The following is a 27,272-nucleotide window of genomic DNA, read 5'->3' on the forward strand; positions in this document are numbered from 1 at the left end:
CATGTATCTGTTTTTGAATGCACAATTATTTCAGTTTATCTAAGTGATGAGTAAAGGAGTAAGTTTGTTCTGGTTCCAGCTGTTCAAACCAGGTACTTGGCTGAGAGAGACAAATCCTAAATTCAAAATGACAATCCCTCAATACCCTCAATTTCATTTAATTGGTGTTTGTATTTTGGCATGAAATGAGTACTCATACAAGAACGTGATGTGCTTTATCTGCCACACAGATGCGTTTTGTAGGGGCTCAGCACCACTTGCACTGGAGCAAACCCTCAAAGTAGAGGCAAAACAATTCTACAGTTGCAATTTATAGCAAATCATGTTCCCTTAAGCTCACCAGTCTTGTTCCAGGAACACTTGTTGCATATGGTATGGGGAAAGAGCCTCATTTATTGGTCTTTTTATTTTTAAGTTATACAAGATTTTCAGAATTGCCCCAGATTAACTTGGAACACCAAGTTAAAACCATGTGCTGGCAGCTTATGAGACTGCAGCGAGTTGTGCTGAACACAAATGCATTTGTAATAGTAGGGGGAAGAGAGGAATAAAATCATTGGCCTTCTCAAAAACATGCAGTACCACTCGTAAAACTGTATTATTGCTAGAGCAAAGGTGAATCTGTACCTGTCACAGAAGTCGGAAGGGTGTTAGACTTCTTCAGCTGCTCCCTTCGTTCTAGTCTTGACACAGCCGTCTCAATTTTCTTCTCCCCTTCTTGGGTTGTAGATTTCTGCAATGTGCTTGTTTTGCTGCTGCTGCCACTTTTATTATCTGATTGATTATTTACAGCAGCCTAGAACAGAGGAAAAGTGGTAAATGAGAAACAGTCTGTCACAAGGCAACCACAAGTAAGAGGTGTCGCACTTGATTCTTTCATTCATTGCTTGTCCTTTCCTCTGCTTTCCTTTCATGCAAAGGATCCAAATGCTCTGATACTTCTAGAAGTGATGGTTATTAAAGCTCATAAAAGAATTAACTTTTTCAATGTGTCACTTCAGTCAAAATATTGAACAGTATGAACCACCCTACCTGTTACACAGAGCACAGAAGAACAGGGCGACTTCACACCCACTGCTGTATATGTCTCTGACTATGGATCTGTCTGTGAGAAATGTAGATCTCATCACAGACATTAAAATAGACAGTTATCCACACCACTTCCCTTTTTACCATCCATACAGCATCACTGCTTGTATGGCCTGTTGTAAGCACCTGAAGGTTTTGTAAGACAGTTCATTTCATTCATCTGTCTGGTATCCAAGTATTATGATAGAAGTGAATTCAGACATGAATGTTCACCTATAAATGAGCATTGCAGTACTCAGGCTTTGAAAGAACTGTGTTGCATACCATTCTGCTGCACCAGCTGCACAATGGGCAGGCTTACAATTACCATTAAATCCCACCCCCCCCAATATTAAGGCATCAGAGTTTATACTGTGATTGTCACGATGTTGCACATTACTTCCTACTGGAGTTTACAAGAGGGAACTCCAGTCCTTAAAGCTGCTTTTTACCCACTATCATCTTAGTTTTTATGAAGTCTTACAAACCAACTGCACGTGCAAATACTTTGCATAGTTAACAACTAGTTCATACTTTTAATGGTATCGTTGGTATTTCTAAAGATACTCACAATTTCTTTTGCCAACTTCTCTGCTTGCTTTGCCTCTCTGGCTTGTCTCCTCTCTTCCCTAGTAGCTTGCTGCTCACGAAATCCCTTCTGCTTTTGCAGCGCTAATGTGATCCATAGTGGTTGTGAAGCTTCAACTTTTTCCATCAATTTAGAGCCATCCAAAGAGTGTCTGCTTAGGAGGACTGGTTTTTCTGAAAGGAAACGTGAAAATAATTGATTAAGGGATATTCATTGTCTCAAGCAGCCAGCACAACTTCCCACCTTGTGAAACTCTGCTCGTGGACTTGTATGCCATTCACAGACCTTTAGGAACTGTCTGTCAGATTCTGAACCAGTTTTTAATGCCTCAGGAAAAGACCTAATTCAGCACTCTCATACTTCAGCCAAGTTGAAAGTTCTGTACTCTGATAAAAGCAGCCTCTTAACATATATATATTTTTTTATTGCTATTTGAGCATTAGTTGATTTCTCATTCAGTCTGCTGATTCATGAGCTATGAAGGGTGCATGTAATCTTTTCTTCTGCAGCACAAGAGCCTTCTGGACCTACCTCCACTGAACTGGGACAGAGACAGCAGAATCTGAATTACTCCTTTCTTGCTCTTGTTGCCTTTGGCTATTCCCAGAAACAAATCAAGCTTTGTTTAAGCAATTACTTGAAAAGCTTCATTGAAACGAGTAGCCAAAGTACCTGCAAGTCTGATACCACATAACTAAACACCTACATGTGTGTTTGGAAAAAGTGTCTGAGGCTAAAAGCATCTCTGAAAGCAAGCATCTTGTACAAAAGTGGGTCTTGCAGTCAGTACAGAGCTGTGTATGGCACTGAGGGTGCACTGTGGGTGCAAAGGTTCTCCTGCAGAGCACAGAAACCATCAAAGAGCCCGGGCCCTGCTCTCTCAGGGCGCAGCAGTGCCTCCAACTAGTTTCCAAAATCCTCATTTAAAAATGAAAAAAAAAATCTGTGTTCACAGAAACTGTAAGTAGCAGTTCACTGAGGTACAGTTTTAGAAGTCTTGATGCTTACAGAAGTCAAGAATGGAGGGAAAAAAAGGGATACTCCAAATAACTGCTGAATTCCTGGCCTCACTCCTCTGAGTGCCCTCATGCTCACAAGGTTCTTTTTCCATTCATACTGAGCACTATTTCAGGACCCAGGGGCCTGCAACCTTCCTCTGAAGAGCCACTATGCCACTGTAAGTACTCGTGCTATTGTCACCTCCCTGAAATTCACTTTCTGAAGCAGGACATGCTGGCTGCATTGAGTTTGTGTGTATCTGAATTAAGCTGTGGGGTTAGGAAGTCTCATTCTTTCAGACAACCCTATGGAAAGCAGTGGCACTCCAAACATAATATGTCAGGTAAAAATTATCGCTTAAGACCAGATTTCTTCCTCTGGACTTCAGTATCTCATTTTGGAATTGCAGGCAATCGTTACCTGACTTTAAGTACATACCTTTCTTCAATGGCTCAGGCTTTTTGTCATTTTTCTCTCTCCAGGGAATACTTAAAGATGGGAAAAACGACTTCTTTTCTCTGATTTCTTCCTCTTCATTTTTGCTCTCGTTCAGTGCCACTGGAGGCACTGCTCTGTCATCTTTTCTCCAACCCCCATCTGATTCAGCCTTAACAAACCTCTGCCCCAGTGTATCAGCCAGGTGCGATCGGTTCATTTTCGAGAGAGGAGATGATGGAGGTGTCTGGCTGGCAGGCTTTGGAGCTAAAGCAGGTTTCTGTGGGAACAGTGATTTGCATGCTGGTTTCTCATGAGGAGGTAAAGCGCTCTGGCTGGTGGCTGGCAGTGGTGTGCGCACTGGTTGTGAAATCTCCAACACAGTAACTGAAGAATCTTTTGAGTCTTTTAAATTCCCATGGACATTTGCTTTCTCTGTGCCAGGGGATGCACTCTCTTGTGGAGCAAAAACAGCAGATTCCTTTTCGCCTTCTGTTGTGAGTAGTGGGTCAGGCACACCATCAAAACTATCTCCTGCACTGTATCTTTTCTTTTTCCTCTGCTCTGCCTGTTGATCATAATGGAAACGTAAAGAATAGTTTGTCCTCCGTAATTTTATCCCAAAGGGAGAAACATTTTCTTCTCCATTCGGTGCTGGTTTATCTGCTTTTTTTGTGCTGTTGTTACTCTGCTGATTTTCCAGAGCACCTGGAAGTTCGGATTGGGGTAACTCTTTACCTGGAGAACGAGGAAAACCTGGAACAAGGAAAGATGGAAGATCTTTTGCAAACTTACAACCCTCTGTGTTGTCCATAATTTCACTGTGGGTTTCTGTCTTCTCTTTAGCCACTTCAGATAAGTTATCCTTAAAAGTGGATACTACACCCTCATTTGCATCAACGGACGAGCCAGTGTTTCTTCCCGCAGCTACTTTTTCACTGCCTTTTGCTGCACTTACATTCTCAGTGACTGAATTGGTTTTGGAACCTTCTGAAAATTTCTGCCACGCTGGTGTTATTGAGAACTTTGCATTTGCAGACAGGGTTTTCCTCAGGTTACCATGGGGAGAACCTCGTCCTCGGGGTGTCCAGTCATCACTGTGTCTGCAGGCATTTACTCTGTCCTTCTCGTTGTATTTGCCGTTTTCTTTATTCTTTAAGATTCTAGAACGGATGGAGGCCCACTCAGCTAATGTGGCTTGGTCCAATGACTCCTGTGTGTATTTCGTTTTACTGATGCTGGGTTTGGGACCTGGAGATTTTTTCTGGGCTTTCTCTGGTGAAGGAATATCTACATTTTTTTTCTCTTCTGTTAAACCAAGCAATGACTTACAAGCTGTATCCTTTATCTGGTTCAGGTTAACTGCTGTGCCACACAGCTGTGCTCCCGTAACTAGAATAGCTGTGTGGGGAACACACACAGATGATGGGAGTGTATGAGAGCCCTTGCTGGACATGTGTATCCTGCTGTCCTTAATAGATGGAGAAGAGAGTCCTGCTCCTTTAGCAGGCATGACTGGACTCAGATTTACCTTCTGAAATATGATCTGTTTATCTCCAGAAGACACTTGAAACGTGAAGGGTCTGGATGCAGTTTGTCTTTCATCTACCTCCTGCCACCTAAGTTCTTCCCCAATTCGCTTTTGCTCTTGAGCATCAACTTCTCTCTTCAGTTTCTGGGCCAGGATTTCTTCTGCTGTTTTATTCTCCTTTTCAGGCTGTTTGACTTTTTGGGGTCTTGGTCTCTCCTGGAGCTTGTCATCTGCTGGATTCCTATCAGCCCCCCCAGAACTCAGCTCATTCTTGTCATTTTGCTGCTCCGAGGATTTTTCCTGTTGTTTCCAATGAACATTTTGCCCTTCTGTGTCTATTTTCTGCTCTTCCAGTTTGTTCCACTCTTGTTCCTTTTGCTGCTTCAGTTCATCTTGTTGCACAATGTCTGTACTTTCTAAGTGCATTTGTTTGATTAGTTTATGTTTTCTTGGTTCTTCCCGCTTCTGTTTCTTCTCCAGTAGCTTCTGGGGTTGCTCTTCCTCTGTCTTTCCTCTTTCCTTCATATGCTGCATTTCTTCCTCCTCTTTCTTCTGTTGGCTGGGACCCTCAGCCTCTTTCTCTTGCTTCAGTTTTATTTCAGCTTCTGGAAGCTCTTCCTCTTCTAGCTCTTGTCTCTGTTTTTCTTCCTTATTTTGCTCCACTAGTTCTTTTTGTTCCTCCAGCAGATTTCTTTCCTCTTCCTTCTGACACCATTTTTCAGTCTCGTGTTGCCTCAGTTCTTCTAGCTCTAGACTTCCCTGCTCCTCCAGTTCCTTCTGCCTCTGCTCTTCACATTCCTGGTGCTTTTGCTCCTCTAGCTCTTGCCTCTTCTGCTCCTCCAGTTCCCAGTGCATCTGTTCCTCCAGCTTCTGTCTCTGTTGTTCCTCTTCCTGGCATTTCTGCTCCTCCAACTCTTGTCTTTGTTGCTCCTCCTGTTCCCAGTGCTTCTGCTTCTCCAGCTCTTGTCTGTGTTCCTGAAACTTCTGTTCCTCCAGCTCCTGTCCCTGCTGTTCATCCCATGCCCAGTGCTTCTGTTCCTCCAGCTTCCATCTCTCTTGTTTTTCCCATTCCTGGTGCTTCTGTTCTTCCAGTTCCTGTCTCTGTTGCTCACCCTGTTCCTCACACTTCTGCTGCTCCATCTCTGGTCTCTGTTGCTCCTCCAGCTCCCTGTGTCTCTGCTCTTCAAGTTCCTGGCACGACTGGTCATCTGGCTCCTGCCTGTTCACTGCCTCCAGCAGTCCTCTCTCTTCCTGGCAAGCTTGCACTTCAATTTTCAAAGATATCTCTCCTTCGAGGAGATACTGACTACTCTCTTTTTCACTGTCCCTTCTCTCTTGCTCTTTCTGCATCTGCTCCTCCAGCTCTTGGCACCTTTGTTCTTCCAGTTCTCTTTGTTCTTCCATTTCTACAATCTGCCTTATCTTCTCAGCTTCAAGGATCCCCCAGTGATCTACAGTTCTTTTCTCCTCTGCCAGCTGAAGCTGCTTTGGCTCATCTCTGTTCTGGATTAGCTTGTCTGCAGTGATGTGTCCATTATAGCCTGGGTATCTGTCTACAAACAGCTCAGTCTCTAGAGCCTCTGGCTCAAACTCCGTTATTGTTAAGCTTTGCGATCCCTAAAATAGACAATTATGGAGTTACTTAACATTGCCTACTGGCTTGTTATTCTTTACAGTGAAAAAAAACTAATGCAAATGCAAAATAATCTCTGCTCTTTAAACATAATGACTCAGATCTGGAGCCAACACATCGCAATTTATAGCTGATTGCCTCACAAATACTGTGGCTCTCACCTGTATAGATGATAGACTTTCTAAGAAAGAAAATATCTCAGCGGTGAGAACAGTAAAGTGTTAAATGGTCACTATTGGAAGTATGAGTTATTCCAGGCTGAGATCTGCCGTTTCAGAAAGCCGAGGAATACGAAGTTCCATCCTCTGTTCCATTACTTAAAACTCTGGTCATAAAACTTGAAATAATTAGCAGCTGCCTTAGGGCATTTGTTTTGCCAGCTCTTTTGTGACAAATCTACCTGTTAACATAAACAAGCACTGCAAGGCTAATCGGGAAAGAACAGTGCTCAGGGAAACAGAATTTGGTTGCTTTTTTCAAAGCTCAGCCACACTGAACTGAGTCTCTGGTTGTAAGGGCCGCCCAGCAATGCTGTACTGTTCCAAGGAACATGTTAACTACTGCCTGGTTCTGTGTGTTTGCCCTGCAGCACTGCCAGGTGGGTGCAGTGCCTGCAATAAACAGAAGGCTGATCTTTATCACAGCTTCTTATCTCTATAATGAAGATGAGCTGCACCTGAACAGTGCCGCCCAGCACTTTCCATGAGGAAAACAGGTCAGTTAATGCTCTGCCCAGCTCTCATCTGTACAGTTGTTACTTGGCTCCAGTTAAACAAAAACAAACTAAATGCTTCAATTTAATTTTTTTCACTGCAAGAGTGGATAAGAAAGATCACTGGCCTCTCCTATGTGTTGAATAGTCCCATTTATAAATGCTGATAAAATGTCAGGATAAAAACCAGATTAACCATACAGTAAGCGTATTAGAACTGGGATTTGTTAACTTGCTCTCAAAGCTGTAGAAAGAGCTGCATTACCTATGTCTTATTCTTTCCTGTAAGACAACAATGTCAGCACTGTCAGAACCTTTTTTTCCAGAAGCTTCAGACCATTATGTCCTATTTTTTATTATTGCTTTTTTAACTAGATTAGCTAGAATCAGAAAGTTCTCTTGAGCCTGGAATCCTAGTGGAAGTACCTCGGATTCAAATAGCATTTGTTTCAGCTGGCAATATTGAAACTTTATTGCATCTTATCTCCAGGTAGGGTTTCATCTATAGGCCTTGATTTCAAAACAAAATAAAACAATCATCTATTTTTGCTTTGGCCTGGAGACACAAGATTTGTCCAAGAAGCTTTCAGTAGCTGTCTCTAATTAATATTAATTACATCTTAAGGCTATTAATTACATCTCTGCTACTCCCATTACACTCAGTTGTGGCCATTTTGTACACAGCTTCAAAAGCAACCTCCTCCTCTTGTTATTTCACTGAAGGTTCAATACCTTTGTTAATCTCTTGTGCTTTCTGGACATTCTCTGCTTTTTTGGCTTTACGGACAGCTTGTGTTTAGCTGCACTGTTGTCCAGACGAGCAACAGCCTGGGGAACTGCATCCAGATTGATGGTTTCAATTGTGCCGGAGCAGGAAAATTGTCTTTTTGGCCGAGATGACTTGACTGGAGTTACCTGTTTGTATCAGAAATACAAGAAGCCTCCATTAATCTGCACACTCAATTTAAAAACAAACAAACATACATACAACAAAGCCTGACAGTTTTGCATTCAAAGGAACTGTTAGCTTATAACTAACAACTTGTTATCTCAAGCCCTATTTTTCCATTACAGAAGTAATGGGCTTTGCACAGCTGTAACATTTTCCCGTTTCCAGAACCACACGCATTTTCATATCTTTCACTTAAAGATTACTCAGAATGTTCTCACTTTTATTCACAAAAAATGTCAGCTCTGCTCATAAGCTGTTGGGAACAACGAGGGCAGAGTTTTCACCAGTGTCCCTCAGGACATTTTAAAGTTTGCTTACTAAAAAATATGTGCATCTTTAAATAATTTAAATGATATGCTTCAGGAAGGATAAATTAGAATGACTTATAATGCTTAGGCATTATGATAGAGCAGCTACAGAGCAGTACTGTCTGTGTGGGAGATGACTAAGCTATGGGGTCTCAGACAGAGCCTCCAGACAAGACTCCTTCCACAGCCATGCGGAGATGTCCAAGGTAGCACCAAGCAAGAGCAAAAAGTGAAGTATGAGAATACTGGCTTTGGTGCTTTGCCTTATGCACTTCAGGTGTTTTGGCTCAGAAACTGCAAATACAAGCAAAGTGATTTAATAAGATAAGGGGCACGAGTACAGTGGAACTGGATGCCTACACATAGAATCCAATCCAAGGTTGGAAAAGACCTAAAAGATCATCCAGTCCAACCGTTCACCTATTACTAATAGCTCCCAAATGGAAGAGCAAGCCTGGAACCACAGCTTGTCCCGTAAAACACTGCGCAGTCATCCCATGACCTGTGTTTGGCACAACCCCAGGGGAAAAAGAAGACAGAAAATAAGGGAGGAAACATTTTTCTGTAAGGAAACAAAGTCACACACGTTGTTTTCCAAGACAGCCCTGCAATTTTCTGAGGTTAAGTGTATGCTAATTATGGAACCAATTACTTAAAGCTGATGGAACATTTTACATACACTTTTTGAATCACATGCAGACATAACAAAGTAGTAGAAGCACTTAGGAAAATCACGGCTCTGTCATTAATACTTCAAAAGCAAGAATGTTGTAGGACTGGCAGAGACTGAGTTCTGCTGTTTCCTGCAGTCAGCTCTCACTACAGAAACAGACTTCACAGCCTCAGTGATTGCTGATTTACTATCCCCAAAATCATGCAATATTCACAAGATCTTGGATGATGATCATGAAACAAAGCAATGTGTATTCAAGCAAAAACCAACTGTTAGGCTTCTAATAGCTAAAACTGGAAAGTAACCCAAAAGTTTTGTTACCTTTTCTTCCATTTGTCCTGTTCCAGGCAAATTCATTGGTCTCAATAGATCTGGAGTGTCAGCTGACTAGAAAACAAAATTAGCACAGCTGGATACTAAAACATACAGAATCTAATAAGTATGGTTCAAAGAACTTGTGAAATCATACAGTTATAGTAGATACGGTTATCTCAAGTCCTATTTCCTGTCACTGCAGGACTGCTGGATAAACAACTCTTGTTTCTAAATCCTATCATTTCCTCGTTGCTACTTCAGTCACTACTGCCAGCAAGAAGCAGTTGCTGCTACTGGATGCTACAGAAGGCAAAACATGCTTCCTGAATGAGATAACTAGGTTCAAACAAAAGAGCACAACTTTGCAGCATTTCAGGCAGCTCTTAATAACTTTGTTTTCCCCTGACCTAGGCCCAGTGAAAACTAAGAACCTGGGCTGCGCCCAGTTAGTCATCTGAACTGCAGTCTTCTGGGAATACCAATGTTCACTCCCGTGTTATGAGAAAGAACTATGCAAAGCAGCATTAATTCTGTTTTCAGAGCATAGTATTTGAAAGAGAGGCCTGAACCTCCCTTTCTCTATTACACAAGGGTACTCCTGTGATTTTTTTGTGATTCTTTCTTTCCAGCTGGAAGTCACCAGGTGACATTCTGGTCTCTTGAAGCATGAAGACCATCTGCAGAGAATATATGGTGGTACTGGAGTCTTCTCCCAGTACCAGGCAATATAGCCAAAACCTGCCACTGCGCCACTGTGCTTTGAGGCATAAAGGATGCTTTTAACTGATTCCTTCACAAGGTATTATTATTTGTGAAGCAGAAGAAACATACCTTGCTTCTCCTATATTTCTGGTCTTCCAGACTGCTGATGGTAGGTGTGAGTGTGGAGTTCCTACCCAAATACCTAGCCCCCTGACAGCTCCTGCCATGAAGGGAGCAGTAACAGAGACCTATGCTACCTCTTGAGACAGATAAAGATTGGGCCACCTCAGCCATGAGTCTCTCTTCCGTACATTTAACTGAACATAGACATGACCTGCAGAGGATATTCATTGCCTTCCACTTAGCTAGTGCTGGCTTCAGCACCCATGAGCTGAGTCTCTTGCCCTGGTTCCCCTCCAGGATATACTGCATGTACATGGTGGGGTTGCTGTGTGCCTTCCACAGGTGTACTGTAGCATGTCAGCCTTCTTCAGACACAGAAGACTGCCCTTGTAACACCCCTGTTCCCTTCAGCCATTACAGCAACTTCAAGAACGAGCCTTGTAGCAGAGAATTTCTTGAGAGCTTCCGTCCCTTGCTGTGTTTCTTCAGTGTCAGAACAAGCCCCTTCTAGATACCAGCACCCTGCAAAGTCTCTGTAGAGAATCTGAATCATAATTTGAATTACACTGCACATTTGGGTTTACAAACCACTCTCCAAATGTTTCACCACCTTGTCTTCAATTCCTGTCCACGAGGAATATGGGTATTTACCCCAAGATCACGGATCTTGGGGATTTAATCTCCACACCTCTCTCATTTTGCAATGATTTTTGGTTTTGCCACAGATGCTGAGCACAACTTTCTGTGCTGGGAAAACCATATTTCAAGACATATTCTGTCACAGTTAAAAATCCGGTCTGCTGGCTACCCCCTGTGAGTAACACATGCTTTGCTGGAGGTTCAGAGCAGACGCTCAGATTGGCAAGACTATGGGACCTAACTCAGGAAGCCAAGAGCACACACTTCTCACCAGTCTATGATGCATGAACTGTGTGATCCCACCCACATACAGCAGAGCCTGGCTCAGCCTCGCTGGAGACATCTGTTATGCCCTGGCGATCTTTACTGGTTTATTATCACTATAAAGCCACAAAAGCATCAATTTAAAGTGCTTACTTTATTACCACTCTCTGAGTGCGCCGTATCCTGCTGAGAGTCAATCTCCATGAGGCTACCGAGAAACACATCCTCTTCTATGCTAGCATTTGCCTCCCCCATTGTCCTCCCAGAAACTGTCATTTGCGGAGGCTGCCCAAATTTTATATTCTTGGCCAACTGTTGCTGAAAAACAAAAAGAGAAAAAAGAAAGAAAAAAGGTATTTAGATTATGAGCAAATCAAGCCAAATATCTCAAACGTTCCCCTTCTCCACGTGGAAGCAGCACACAAATACTCCGGACGACTTCTGGCTCCAGACAAAAATACCATCTTGAATCACAGAATCACAGAATGACACGGGTTGGAAGGGACCTCAAGGATCATGTAGTTCCAACCCCCCTGACTAGCAGGGCCACCAAACATACACCTTTACTAGATCAGGTTGCCCAGAGCCCCGTCCAACCTGGTCTTGAACACCTCCAAGGACGGGGCATCCACAACCTCCCTGGGCAGCCTGTTCCAGGGCCTAACCACTCTCCTAGTGAAGAACTTCCCCCTAACATCCAACCTAAATCTTCCCTCTTTTAACTTAAAAACTCCCTCAGCCTGTCCTCATAGGGGAGGTGCTCCAGCCCCCTGATCATCTTTGTGGCCCTCCTCTGGACCCTTTCCAAAATCTCCATGTCTTTTTTGTACTGAGGGCTCCACACCTGGACACAGTACTCCAGATGGGGCCTCACAAGAGCAGAGTAGAGAGAGTCAATCACCTACCTATCCCTGCTGACCACCCCTCTCCTGATGGAGCCCAGGAACTCATTTGCTTTCTGGGCTGCCAGAGCGCACTGCTGGCTCATGTTAAGTTTCTCATCTATCAGGACCCCTAGGTCTTTCTCTGCCGGGCTGCTCTCAAGAACAACTCCTCCCAGCCTGTACAGGTGCCTGGGGTTCTTCCAGCCCAAGTGCAAAACCTTGCACTTTGCCGTGTTGAACTTCATTAGGTTCACCCGAGCCCAGCTTTCCAGCCTGTCAAGGTCCCTCTAAATGGCATCCGTTCCCTCCACCGTATCGACTGCACCACTCAGCTTGGTGTCGTCAGCAAACTTGCTGAGGGTGCACTCCATTCCCTCATCGATGTCATTAATAAGGATGTTAAAGAGCACCGGTCCCAAGACAGACCCTTGAGGGACGCCGCTCATTACTGGCCTCCACCTGGACATAGAGCCATTGACCACCACCCTCTGTCTGCGGCCTTTCAACCAATTGCTTATCCATCTAGTTGACCACCCATCAAATCCACTTCCCTCCAATTTTGAGATGAGGATGTGATGGGGGACCATGTCAAAGGCCTTGCTCAGGTCCAGGTAAATGACATCGGTCACCTTCCCTTCGTCCACCAATGCCGTCACTCCATCATAGAAGGCCACAAGATTAGTTAAGCATGACCTTCCCCTGGTGAAGCCATGCTGGCTGTCTAGGATCACGTGCTCGTTCTTTATGTGATCAAGCATGTTGTCCAGGAGGATCTGTTCCATAATCTTCCCAGGCACGGAGGTGAGACTCACCGGCCTGTAGTTACCCGGGTCCTCCCTGCTCCTCTTCTTGTAAATGGGAGTGACGTGACCCTTCTTCCAATCATCCGGGACCTCACCTGACAGCCATGACTTCTCAAATATGATGGAGAGCGGCTCAATATGATGGAGAGCGGCTCTCACTGCTGCAGCACGGTAGCTCCTCCCTTTCCATTCCCCCCACGGAGTGACCAAGAACAGGAATTCACTGCCCAAGTTCTGGTTTGGGGTGATCAGCTTCAGTTTTTGTCAGTGCTGCAAATTATTGTGCATTTTGCTACTTTCCATCTATTTTCCATACTCTATATCCTAGATGATGACTGTTTATGAAGCTTATTAATTACTAAGATTTACCATCACAAAGAAATGATAAGATCACAATCCATATGTACCCCAAGAAATTCAAACTGCCCAGTATGTGGTTCCTACAGGGACCTCAATATGAGTTTCACTGAGAAATACAGAAGATTAGAATAGGTATCACATAGAACAAGTGTATCTTATTCCTATACCACAGAATCATGAACATGGCTCAGGTGAACAGCTGGCAAGGGAAGAAATCCTTTAATAGCACTGGGTAGACCTCTAAAACTCAGATCAGCCTTCCTATCATCATTGCTCAGTGGACAACATTCTTGCCTAAGTTTATCTATACCAAGTGCAAAACATTATCTAATAGTTTGATACAGAAATCTGGTAAAAATAGATGCAAAGAGTCAACATTATCAAGTGATTAAATTAGAACAGTTTACACCCATGTGAATTTTGACAGAAAATAACGCAATTCATCCAGTACAGCATATTGAAATAGTGAGCAGTTTTGAATGGCAGAGGTTTATTTCCGCTCAGATTCCTGTTATTGCACCCACTGTCTAACAGCAAGTGTTCCACAAAATCCTTCCAGATTTCCGTGTTACAAATATAGCTCTCTGACTTGAAATGTTGCAGGTGTCCACTGTGCAAGTGGGAGTCAGACAGATCAAACCCTTTGAAGGCTGTAATTGTGCTCTACTCCTACAGCTCTTCCGATACCAATAGAACGCAGCTTCAGAACAGCTTCTTAATTCAATGTGTTTTCTAAATTGAGTCTCCTCCCTGTTTCATCCTAAAGTTGTATTCTTGAGAAACAGTTCTTCTCCCAAGCAGGAAATTGGAACTGACAGGTTTACTCAAGTAACTACCCATAAAACTAAAGAGTTGTGCATCTGTTACACGGTAGAACATGAATACACGCACACATGGTGCAAACCTTTGGTGAAAGAGAGGTCTGTTACTCTCTCCATCTTCCGATCAAGTTCTTGATCTAATGCGAGTGCAGCATACAGTGGGAGCTGTGTGTTATTGAAGCTACTGTGCTGACTGGGATTAACTTTAAAAAGAACACGTTTTTTAATAGCCATTAAGGATGCAATGAAAAAACACGTGCATGTATCCATGAAGGCTTGAAATTACATTTTCCTGATATCTCCGGGAAACAGGAGAACCTCAATATTTCTGGACTATACGCAGATTTTTAAATTACTTTGAATTGTAAAGATTTTTATGCTCAAACATACATGAATCAGTTTAAAGGTATTAAAAAAAAAAAAATCGAACAGCTCTCATATTACTTATAGGACAAAAGGATCTTTCTGTAATTATTTACTTAAAAAATATATAAAATAAATAGCTTAAATAAACCATATTAACAGTTTTTCATGGCCTATTGCCTTCAGTTCACACTCATCTACAAAACTGATGCTGAATACCAAACATCTGAATCTCAAATAGCTTACTGTTACCACTAAGCAATTTTATTCTAATGGCTTTCACAAAACAACATAAAATCTGTTCCTTACTCTTTTCTGAAGATGTGCGTATACACTAACTAAACTACAACTATTTTCTTACAAATTCATACTAATACATTCTCTACCTGATCAATCATAGGAACCCCAAAACTGTACCATCCCAGAATGAAAACTCGACTTGGAAGAACACATTCAGGTAGTGCAACCCAGAGATGGAGAGATGCATTTATTTAAGCTTCATGTGCACTGAAAAGAGTCCACATTCCCTGAAAAGAAGAATCTACTTTGAATTTCTTAAACGTTTTTCTTTGACAAATATTTCAGGACACATCTATAAACCCCGTGCTGACAGCACGTGGGCGACAGTTGCCTAAGGAGGGATTATTTGCAATTCCAGTCATTAGAAATTGCAAGCGTGACATTTTGCTGTTCCACCATTGTGCAGTCACGCACAGGATGCTTAAATACCCTGCAGAAATATCCACAGATGAATACTGATCTCAGTTAAATGCACCTGGTCTCTTTTGGTTTGTGCAAAAAAGGTTTTTAATTTAGCAGTCAGAAATTACCATTCCTGCACTAAAGTCTCATTGTCAGATAGAAACAGCTGAACATTTCCTGCCTGTACCTTCCGCTTCCAGCATTAACAATTCCAGCACAGTTTCTTCATCCCTCAGTTTGCAGATAGGTATTTTGCACAGACATTACAGAACATGCCACACTTGATCATGAAACAACAGCCAAGGGGCCTACACACATGAGCTTCTAAATTGGACCACTAAGCTGGAACACAAGCTCTGGCTGCAGCTTACCTCATGCTCACATTTTCAGCGATTCAAGTGGTGCATAAGCACGTCTGCTCACACCCAAAGCAGGTCTCTGTGAGCAAGGTGCCATTCAGCATGGGGCAAAGCTGTGCATGGGAAGTCACAGCTGCCTCCGCCTTACCTCTACAGGAACAGGAACCAAGCACTGTGGGGCTGCTCCCACCCTAGGGGATCTGCGCCCCATCTCTTCTTGCTCTCTCATGCCCACCAGCTGGCTTCACTGCAAGGAGTTGTGGTTTTGGCCCTATGACTTCACTCTGCCCTTATATCCTGCAACATGCTGGATGTCCACTTCCAAGATGGTTGCGTACAGTACCGTACTTAACAAAGAACAACCTTGGGGTCACAATCCCACTGCTATATTTAAGATATTCTGTACTGCGGTTGTAAGTCAAGCATTTAGTTAATAAAGCCAAAGAAATATTGAGAACTTAGAAAAAAGTTCATATTTTTGTACTCATTCCATTTTTAAAATCTTCCACATCAATGACCACGACACAGACCCAGTTTTACTTCACGCAAAATAATTTGCTAGAACATGATACTACTGAACTGACATCCTTATACCAGCTTAACATGAATGGCTTCAAAAATAAAACTCCAAAGTTTGCTCTGCATTACTTGGCACCTGTGGTGAATTAAAAAAGCTCCAACTTTCAAAGCATTCTTTGTGTTCACATAGGAAATGCCACAGAACAAACCTTCCATATTAACCAGCAGTGAGCCCAGATGAACATCTCCTGCACAGGCTGCACATCTCCTCTTTCACTCATATTTGTCTCTTCTTCTTTGTACATGCCTGCCTGCATGCGTGTTGGATTCAGCCCCCTGAAACCACATCATTCTTATGGCTCTGTGTCTGGAGTGAATCCAACCCGGATCCACAGAGCTACTTTCTCTGTTCAGTTTTAAATCATTAAAATACAGAGCACTATTCTGGCTGATCCTCTGTAAACAATTCTCAGAAGAACTGTTGGTAATATTTTGCCATCAACTCAAATACCTGTTTTTCATGCCTGTCTGCCCACCTATATAAATAAATTACACTTTCTAGTTATATGTTACTGTGAAATAGCTCATCAATAACACATGCCCTAAGAACAGCTTTAACACTGAAATCCCACTTGGCCCTGCAGCTTCTCATGATTAAAAAAAAGAATCAAATGACTCAAGAATGTATAAGAACAGGGTGAGCCCACACTACAAATACCATCATAAACACTCCTAGGATTTGTGGCGTCTGAGCACTTTTGGAGTCAACAGCAATTCTATGAATGTTTAATTGGTTTATAAGCTTTTATAAATAGAAAGCAGGAAGAGAGAATAAGGGGATGTGTCCCAGAAGTGCTAGAATGATTCGTAAAAAGCAATAAATCCCATTTGTAAAGTAGAAATTGTCAAATGTAAAGAAAAAAAATAGGATGCATTGGCACTAGAAAATATTGGCATTAAAGAAGCAATTTAAGAAAATATAAAGCTGGGCAATCATTTAGTGAAAACTCATTCCCAGTTCTATAAAAAGAAGAGCATGAAGTTAAAAGATAATAGCTCTGTGGTTTAACAAACAGCTTTATAGCCTTGCTGAGGCCTGCACAATAGCAAATACAGAGAGCAATGGAGAACCTGTTGGATGAATACGCATGTGCTATGCAGAGCAGGGGAAGCCCTGGCTTGATCATTAGCTACGGTATGTTAATGACTGAAAGAAAGGGGTTCCAAAACTGATTAGTCTGACAACAACAACAAAACTATTACCAGGACATTCATCAGTACAAAAGCCAGTAAAATTTGAATTTAAAATTTGGTTCCTTAGAATTTCATCAAGAAGCCCAGATCTCCAAATACATTTTAATCTTAATGAATCACTGTAATAAATGATGTTTTAAACCACACACCCACATAAACTGAAAACATTTACCCAGAAGCTCCAAGATGCAGTAAGCTCTAAGACATACTCAACTGTTAATATTTCTTGTAGCTTACTGCCACTGCCTGAGGGATGCCAGAAATATATTCAACAAAGCCAAGAGGCAGTGAATTAGCCATCTTCCTGCTTGCAGGGCTAGAGCAGTGCCTCACCATGGTATTCTCACAGCAAAGGGGAGACTGTGGTATAGGCACACCAAGATACTAACACTGAAAACAGGTTTCCATTTTGCTTGCTAAATTTTTTGCATGTCTGAAAGAAACCATCTTTCGATCTTTTATTAACTTTTTTTCTGGCAGATATCATCAGTAAGATCTACAGTCACAGCTGCAAATTTGGAGGAGAAAGGATGAAAGAAGAAACCTACCAGCCTATGAAAGCTAAGTCTATATGCTTCCAGTGCTTCTTTCTGGCTTGCTCTGATACACTGCTGGAATTAGGCTTTAACCACTCCTTAGTTCTCATTCAGAGTCTTGCATAATTAAAGCACCAGACCCTTATAAATTAAATGAGTTCAGCATTAAGATTACCAAGAGTCTTTTGATGGAAGCAGGTTCAGGCAAGACTTTCACACTATGTCTTGAAAACTAGGTAATGATAAATCTTGGCAGGCCCAAAGGACAAAGAAATTACTGCTTTTACAATATTAGATGGCTTGAACCAGCACAAAAATAACAGCTTCGGGATACACAAAGCACACCTGAGGTTAACAAGAAGTCATGCTTTTCTCAGCTTAAATTCTAGCACACACTAAAACCTTAGAACATTTTGTTTATGGAAAGCCTGATAAGATAAATGCTGCTAATCCAAAAATCAATAAAAATAAATGAGCTTTGCCAGAAATAATAGTTTACCTTGAACATACAACGAAAAGAGAGAATTTCTGCAGGAAGAAACTGAAGCAGCTGCATCAGACCTGCATCACTACGCAGCTCTTTTTGCGAGTTCATCAACAGATCAAAGGCAGATGAAATGCCAGGTGAGAACAAGGAAACACTTCAGTGCTCAGCAGAATGGGATCCAGCATCATCAGTATTAAATTGCTTGTGTCTCTATCTTGATTTCAAAACCCTTTTCATAGTATTATCAATTGGGCTTGTCAGCACACTGCCTCCTTCAACAAGGATTTAAGTTTTGCATGAATGTTTACTGTATCATCACCCACAATTTCCTGAAAATTGTTAAAATCTGAAGAGGTTTCGGTCTCCACTTGGAGTCAGCACAGAACTCTGAATTCTAGCAGCACTGCCATACTGAGGAGCAACTTGCCATGCAAACAGAAACTGGAAGTGCTTTAGAAGAGAAGACTGACTCCTTGCTCTACCTTGATCTTGCTTTTGTCAAGTGTTGTAATGAGCTGCTCAGGGAAGCAGTGGAATTTCCATTCCAGGAGGCATTTAAGAGATATGTAGACTTGGCAACAAGGAATACATCTTAGTGATGGGACTTGGAAGGTCACGTTGATGGCTGAATTTGATTATCTTGAAGGTATGTTCCAACCTAGATGGTTGTACCACTCAAAAAAGTACAGACATTCCCCAGTGGGAGTCAGCTTGCAAAAAGGCATTTCAACACAGATAAAAAGTTCTGATATTGGAGACAGGGTATCAGTATTTTCTGTGACTGAAAAATCATGCAGCAAATAAACCACCCTTTTGGAATACTACATCAGAAAAAAAGGAAGGGCTCTGAAGTGAAAACTGCATAAAACCTTCAGAAAGGAATGGTAAACTGGTCAGACCTTGGATCAAATTCTAAGGTCCACCTAAAAATGTGCAATGAGATTTTGGCATTATCTCATCCTAAAACTCAGGGAACAGTTGTGGAGGTCATGGCTACAGTAACAGTAACAGTCATGTCCTGAACAGCAGGTTTTACAGAGGTAAGAGGTAGCCCCAAATTCATTATAAGGAGCCCTCATTTTAGGTTATGAAAAGATCCATTGACATTTGTATGGATGCGTAACATCTGCATAAAGCTGCAAACAGTTTTAAGTGTCATTTACCATTTTTTATCCATTTCTTTTCTGTTTGAATGGGTTGCTCTGGATGTCACTATCACCAGTAGAGCAGGAAAAGCTGAATCGGGGATGCTGTTACAGGCTGGGTGGCAGCTATGTTAAAATGCTAAGAACGAACCAGCTGTCTTTTGATTTTAAATACAGTAAGCACACTTTTGTAATGAGGCAGCCAAAACATCCCTAAAATACATGTCAGTAACCACCAAAAACAAAAGCTTATGCAAAATTCTCACAAACAAAACTGTACATCACTGGATATTCTTGCTGTAGCTTTCGAAATTGACTATTTTAAGTTTCTTGAGTTACTGTTTGTTTAATGAAGATGGTTGTTAGCAAATACAGCATTTCTTTAAGTTTAATCATAGAATAGCTTGGGTTGGAAGGGGCCTTAAAGATCTCAAATACTAGTTCCAACATCCCTGCTTTGGTCAAGGTTGCCATTTACTAGATCAGGTCCTGCTTTCTAACTAGGCCCTGAATACATCCAGGGATGGGCATTCACAATATTGAAGGCAATAATTTTTATGGGAAGCTGTAGGGTATTTGGATACAGAAGGAGCTAAACTTCAAAGAGAAAAGGTAGTAAAAGAAAAGCTAACATACTGAAGCCAAGGTCCAACAGGCAAGGAGGGCATAGCTCCCTGCTGAAGTCAATGGGCTTTTGTGTACAAAGGACACTAAAGCATTCTGCAAGTCAGGTTCAACTACCCCACATCTTTGCCCAGAGCCAGTAATCATTTTAAATATGACTTCTAGCCTAGCAAGTAGCATGCATTAAATCTAAATGACACAGGGAAATTTAAGCTGAAAAAACAGCACAGAGAAACTGGAGCTGCCCTAGCATGGTTTCTACTTCAAAGTTTATCTGTAGTCAGCATAGTCAATGCCATTCAGGTGCTGACAGCACTATACAGGAACAATTACATCCTGAAATTTTGCTTGTTATTTCACTCACTGGAAAAGCTGGACCCCAGTTAGCAGTTTGGAGGTAAAAGAAATCACTGGTATTTTACTAGTCACCTACAGGGTGGTGGCGCCTACACAACATTAAAAATTCACCAGCATTGGACAGAACATGCCAGCAGTTCTTAGCAATAAACTGATATGTGCTCCTGAAGAACAGCTCTTTCAAGGTCTAGATAAGCACAGAGATAAGCATAAGCTTTGAATCTTACAGATATACAAAAAGTAAAGAAAAAACTTAGGTAGAGCAGAAATGGGATACAATTCTGGAAAGGAAGGGAAAGCTCTTTCAAAGCAAATACCCAACTTAATTGGGTATGTAATTACTGATGTACTTCTTATTGTGGAGAGTTACACATATCAGCTTTTCATAAAGAACAGGGAGAAAGAGATTGTGGAAGAAATGTAACAAATATAAAATGATACTGAAATGAGCTTTGCAAAGAATTCTCACTCTGTGGGCCATTTGCTGTCACCTGAGCCCCAGATCAGGTGATGTCAACCCCATGAGTTCAATTCATATGAATTCCACAAGATGCAGACACCCATGCAGTTTCATGCTTGCAGCACCACCGTTGTACCTTTCAAGACCAAAGCCCAGCCCTCCTGCAAACCATCCAAACTGTTAACATAGCTTTTGCCCAGATAATTTACACAGATGAAAAACAGCCTCCAGGTCCAGGAAGCAAAACACCTTTATTCACACTTAATATATTCTGGAGCTCCAGAAGCCATTTTCCACCACATTTTAAATATTTTTTCCCACTTGCAATTTCTTACCTGAAGAGTTTTGACTTTTCCTAAAACGTTCTCCTGTGACATTGCTTGGATGGCCTGTTCACTCTCTGTCCTCCCATCAGGTATAAAAATACTGTCATGGGAAAAAGCTCGACTGCCCATAGAATAATGGGAAGACCTGGAAAACAGTTAAAAAGTACAGCAATTAATTCATGAGAGCATCTCTTCATATCATAACTGCGTTGCTGTGTTCTGTCCTCTATTCGAAAGCTTTGATCATTCTCAGAGGAGAGGTATCCAAATCTCTGTTACTAAAAGGCTGATGATTCCTTCTCATACAGTTTCCCTTCTTGGGAGGGTGTAAAGTGGGATGTTTTTAATAGAAATGTTGAAAGGTTAAATCAATTTTCCCTAGAAGCCTCAAATCTAAACGCTACTTTTGGTATACAGAGTAGATGATGATGATGCATACATTACCAGTCTGCATACCTAAAAAGCCTGCTTTCATGCTTGGCCAGAAGTTGTTATAAAATAAAGATAGGAGGTCCAAAGCAAAGGTAGCACTAACACAGACAGAGTTAGTCTACTACACCATACTAGTCTACATTGAAAGAACAGCCTCGCCACGCTCATTACTTAACCATTTCTATCACCTTGAGTATAATCACACTGACAATAAAATGTTATTAAACTGATATGAAGGATATCAGACCATCCCACATGTGTTTTATTAGCAACAGAGAGTGATGCCCATATGTTACTGCTAAACTTGACACAGTTGCAAAGGTAGGGAGTGCATTGGGGACAACCTGCTTACATGCCTGCTGTAATCCAATGGGAAAGAGATTAAACCAAAGGGCTCTTCAAGAAAACGGAGAATTAAAAAGTTTGTGAGAGCTCCTAAACCTTCCGATTTAATAACCTATTTGCAACTCCACTGAATCCATTTACAGCTTCAGCAAACTTACAAACTTTGGGAGGGGGAGGGGGAAACAAAACAACACCAAACAAATTTTTTACACCAATGTAACCAACATAACCTCCTAGATGTAATAGAGAACAATAAAAAGCAAATAAGAAAAGCAAGGAAGACAGATCCTTCTGGAGACAGATAAGTAAAAAGACAAACAAAAAACATTAAACCCTCACATACTTAAGAAAAACCATATACTCTCTTTTTCTCCCTCTAAAAACGTGCCAGTAGTTTAATAGCACACAAAATAACCCTATCACGTATTACGGAATGTATTCAACTTGTTAACTTGCATTTTGTCCCCTAGGATATGATCATCATTTTTAAAGATAATAAACACAATATTTTCTCACCAAGTAGAAATGCTATAAAAGGTCAAAATAACTCTGATTATATTACGTAAAGTAATGCCTCCTATTTATTTCCATGGAAAATACGATACGAAGAGAACAACAACACTATTTGATAGAGCAAATTCTCAGCTACAAAATACCATTCTACAACACAATCACCACCAAAGCTATCTATTTTCACCAGCCACAAACAAGATCCTGCATGCCATACTTGTAAAAATCTGCACCAGTGAAGGTGCCCCACTGTTACTAGCACCACTGCTGAAATGCACCATCTGCCACCTCACTGTGCTCACATCCACTGTCCAGCCTACATAAATGCTTGGCAAGTACCAATGAATGTCAGTAGGTACAATTTTTTCCACGTGGAGGAATTCAGTGACACACCTTCACTTCATATGCACTTCTATGTCAGACACCATTTTGTCACATTGCCCCTCTGCTACCATCTGTCACACAGCAACAAAATGTAACTGAATACTGGTGGGAAGGGGCAGCCTTTACTGTCATATCACCAACATCCACCTCTGATGTCACAGACCAAGATGATAAAATAGGAGGCATTACTTGCAAAGCAACCTTTGCATAAGGTGTTCATGACATTTATAACAAGATTTTTTCACAGGTAGACTGAAAATAATAGGAAAACAGCCTCCCACATCTTCCCTGATTTTTATATAGAGGATATATCTGTGTTCATGAAATAAATCATCCAAGCTTTTGGGACGAACATGCACAGAGCTCACTGTATCAGTCCACCTGGAGCTCAAGCACAAGAATAAGTGGAAAACTATTTTTTGTAATCCAAGATTACTATTTGAACAACATGCTTCATTTGAAACAAATCATAGTGCAATCAAGCAAAGAGTTGTTCAATATTCCATAGCATTTCTAGCCATCAAAGAGAGGGAGCATTTAACTGATGCTATACACTATTCTAGATTTTTTTTAAATAGAAACCTCAACTTGCCTTTGGCTGCTGAGGCTAATATGCCTTCTTTTAGAAACCTTCTATTAGAGAAACCACAAAAGTATATTTTTAAACTCTCCTCCCAAAGGGGTTCTGTACTGAATCATCATGACTCAGCCTGTACACATGTGGTGGAACTGCATGGCCTTGGAAGACACGACAGAAAACTACCTTCCCTGGCCATCCAAGAACCAGACCACGAACTATTATTTCAGAAATGTCACCTAAATGGAGACAAAAATCCCATCAAGTCTGGCTTGCAAAGTGAGGGTTGTGACATGAAGCTCAGTGAAAGCTGTTTGTGTTGTGGTTTTTTTTAACTTAACCATTCAGGTGAGTTTGAAGTAAAAGCTCCAGCATTACATCCAATGAAGGTAATACAAAAATCTATGTATTCACAGACCTTTGCCCATGACCAAAATTGAGGGGAATATGCAAAATTTGACATATCAGCCTATGCTAACCTCTCCTTCAACTGCAGGGTTGTGTTTGACCTTACTAATGCATCTGTTAATATCTAAGTGGGGAAAAGCCGACCTGCAACTTTTGAACTGAAGAGGGTTCACTAGCAGTTCAAATCCCAAAGCAAAGAACAGACAACCACAGGAACTTCCCAATAATCTGAACCCCCAAAATGGCAAAGAAGAAAGACTTGTTGAGGTCAGTGCCAGTGGACTGTCTGGCTCGCAGCTGTGGGCAAAGCACTTCCTCATTCTTCTACAGAGCTGAGGAAACCCTTGGTGGTCAGATTGCATCTCCTGCCTGTGAGCTCATCTAAAAAATCTCTTGTTGATGAAACACAATACACTGAGGTTTGGCTATATGCAAATCTGTGTTTATGGCTACTGTGATCAGACTTAGTAAAATGTCACCGAAAGCCTCCTTTGGGCCACCAGATCGTGTGAAAGAACTTGGGAACTTTGTGACCTACAATGATAGGAACATTGAAATGGAAAGTCCAACCAGCTCAGTACCCTGTCTGTGACAAGTGGCCATACTGGCTGGTTAGGACCATGCTGAGCATCTCTCTGATATTCTCCCATACATCTGCTGCTTTCAGTTTAGGCTCCACTTTTTTACAAGATGAAGAACAAAATCAGAATTGTTTGTTTTGTTTTGTAGAGCTAAGGCCAAACCTGTATTTTGAAAACTTTTAACTTCTTACCAAAACGAACATACTAAAAACTGTCAGACATGAAGCATTTGCATGAAACCCTGCTGTGAATTAACCTGGGACCTCTCTCTTCTGCATCCTCCCAGAATGTGCTTCAGGTACATCGGACAATTCAGCACTGCATGACTGAGAAATTCTGAAAGCCCTGTGCCCAATACCCACTAAAAATGGCTTAATTTTACTTCTTAAATGTCTTTCCAGGCTAAAGAACACCAGAAAAAAGCATATTCAGACTTTGTAGTAACTTTGTTTCTTTCACAGGTGAGTTTAAAAAGCATTTAAGGCTATCTCCAGACTATCTGAATTTTCTGAAAGGTCTCTTATTTTACTCGTTTGGATTCTTTCAAGTCTCTCCAGCTGTGAGTCCGGCAGATTATATCACAAAGGTTCTTTTTCCACCCCTTTTCTCACTCCCCTTGTGTTCTACTTTTAGAAAGACTGAATTTCTTTCAAGTCATAATACAGTAGGGAATAACTGATTCTCTTTTATTTTTACTACCATTCTTACAGCTGAAGATTTTCTCTGAAGCCTTTACACAGTAGAATCCTTCCCAGTTCACATCTACAGACTGTTTCAGAAATCTCTCTTCTCAACTAAAGGGCATGTGGGCACCAGGAACAGCTTTGGATAGATTCAAGGTGTGCCAGAGGAATGGGTTACAGTTGTAACCACAGTTGAAGTTGTGGCTCAGATCTTAGGAAAACATCAGCATCAACTGCTAAGTATTTCTGCAGGTAATACTGACGATGACACTTCAGAGGCTGTTTGTGCTGAAAATAATTGAATCATAATCTGACTCACTTCTAGAAACCTGACCGAATTAAATGAATCATGGATGTGCTACTCCAAAACGCACAGCACTTAGAGCAAATCCTTAAAGACATTGTCTCTGAAGATGTGTTGTTACCCAAGCAGTCTGTTCCAGTTTCTTTTTCAGTACACAAATTTTCATAATCATTATTATATTTTTCACAGTTGGAGTGAAGGTAAATTTAAATTCCATGAATTCTCAGAGCTTTCTTTGCTCTACTTTCACCTCAGTATAAATCCCTGAAGAATAATTTTTTTTTTCCCTCAGAAGAAAACTAAGAACAAGAGCAAACAGGAATATTGTTCTTCAGTCATCCACGGCTGCAGACTGTGTGTGTATAGCATGGGATCTCTTATCAGCTCTAGCTACTACATATTATGAGTGGGTGGGCCCTTTCTTCCCTTATCTTCCTTCCCATGTGTTCTTGTCACTTCTTTTATGCCTGCTTAGTGGTTCACGTGAAACAACTGAGGGAAGTTATTTAGGTAAATAACTAACTTGGAAAAAAAATAAAACCCACATCTTCCTGGTCTGGCTGAGAGGTGACTGGCATGAGCACTTGTGTCAGCTGCAGGAGAGCTGCTGGAAGGAGTCTGACAACTGCAGTCTGGACTTTGATCCAGTTATACTGCTGTGGGACTGCACCTGTAAGTAAATCATGGTAGGTACAGGGGTGACACTACAGAGAATACAAGGCTAAGTTTACCTAACTTCCTCCTGAGCTACTTTTTCTCTCAAAGACAAGCATGATGTCCTCAAAAAGAGAAAGTTTTGCTAGCAGGTTAACACTCAGCTCTTGCATAATCCCGCACTGATGAATTACTGTCGTACAGAAATCTCACACCACCAATTGCCTCTTCAGAATCTCATAACTGTTCCTCCTACTCTGATATTAAAGAGTTAGAAATAGAAAATGGAAAATAAAGGAAAAGAAGGCGTTGTTCTGTTCTTTCATGTTCAGACTCCAAAAAAACAACCACATGAAAAACAGTCTCATGACTTCCACTGCTCTAAATTTATAATAGAAACCAATTTTATAAAACCAAACAGGAATAGCCAACTTTTTAAGATTCAGCCATTTTTAACACTGAAAAATTCACTAAGTATGCTATGCAAGAACAAACGTGTTTTAGCCATGAACTGACCCTTTCAATAATCCCTTCAAAAACATCTGAGAGTCACCTGCCGTAACAGTGCTGCACAGAAATGATAGGTACAGAGATAGCTTGCCCTTACTTAATTTGTTTAAAAAAAGAAATCTGATTCCAACTCTCTTTCTCTCCTGTGAATGCCTTCAGGACTGCCAGAGATGAAAAACAGAAACTGTATTATCTATTCATTCCAGAGATTCATTAATACTTTAATAGTTCAGAGTGGACTGTAATTCTGAGATGCATTTGTCGCTATTTTCTTTCATCTGTTTGCACAGTGCTGGAACATGAGTTTTAGCTCTAAATCCAGACCTCAATCAGCAGATTGGCTTCCTGGCTTGCCCTGTATTCTCACTGTGGACCTGATCCTAACCCTGACCTACAGACTGACCTCCTTGCTCAGCCCAGGACTGCCTTATCATCCAGATACTGTCTTATCTGTGCACATGATTGGACTTGGATCTGTCCCTGTTATCCTTGCTTTTCTACCCTATCCTTGTACTGTGAGACTGGGCTCTGGGCAGCAAGGCCCCTACCCTGTTGTGGAATTGCCTTAGTGTCAAATCTACCTTCCTTCAGGGAGCACCCCTACTGTCACTGCTCCCTGGTGGGAAGATAATGACATAGTACAAGATAATTCTTGACATATGAGTTTTATGTAACTATTCACTATATCTTTTGAGTATCAGTATACAGTGCAAAGAAAGGCAGCACTCTGGTTCCCAGTAATTCTGCAAGTAACATAACTTGAGGATCGTGGACAACTCACCAGCTATCACAGAAATACAGAGTAAAGAGCAGAACTCTAAATGGTCTGGATATTACACTTCACCTGGGAATCCACTACATGTGTTGTCAAGGACTGAGTCACTGAGAAAGTGTACTGAAGAGATCTCAAATCATATATTATATATATACTACCATATATT

The 27,272-nt window shown here is 41.4% G+C and overlaps 1 protein-coding gene across 12 annotated transcripts in view; it reads right to left on the reverse strand.

The window, feature by feature from the left end:
• The window catches only part of CRACD (capping protein inhibiting regulator of actin dynamics), a 105,482-nt gene that overhangs the window by 4,064 nt on the left and 74,146 nt on the right, over nucleotides 1-27,272 (reverse strand). For all 12 annotated transcript variants that reach the window (XM_085545395.1, XM_085545392.1, XM_085545386.1 and 9 more), the window contains 7 exons: nucleotides 20,953-21,088; nucleotides 11,097-11,261; nucleotides 9,222-9,287; nucleotides 7,700-7,882; nucleotides 3,095-6,239; nucleotides 1,640-1,830; nucleotides 628-796 (listed from right to left, as the gene is read on the reverse strand). In XM_085545395.1, coding sequence (XP_085401521.1) covers nucleotides 628-796; nucleotides 1,640-1,830; nucleotides 3,095-6,239; nucleotides 7,700-7,882; nucleotides 9,222-9,287; nucleotides 11,097-11,261; nucleotides 20,953-21,072 — 4,039 coding nt within the window. In that variant the 5' untranslated portion in view covers nucleotides 21,073-21,088. The remainder of the gene's footprint in view (nucleotides 1-627; nucleotides 797-1,639; nucleotides 1,831-3,094; nucleotides 6,240-7,699; nucleotides 7,883-9,221; nucleotides 9,288-11,096; nucleotides 11,262-20,952; nucleotides 21,089-27,272) is intronic.

This window comes from Coturnix japonica, chromosome 4 (assembly GCF_054131305.1).
Source record: "Coturnix japonica strain WE chromosome 4, WE-NBRP24, whole genome shotgun sequence".
Lineage (NCBI taxonomy): Eukaryota > Metazoa > Chordata > Aves > Galliformes > Phasianidae > Coturnix > Coturnix japonica.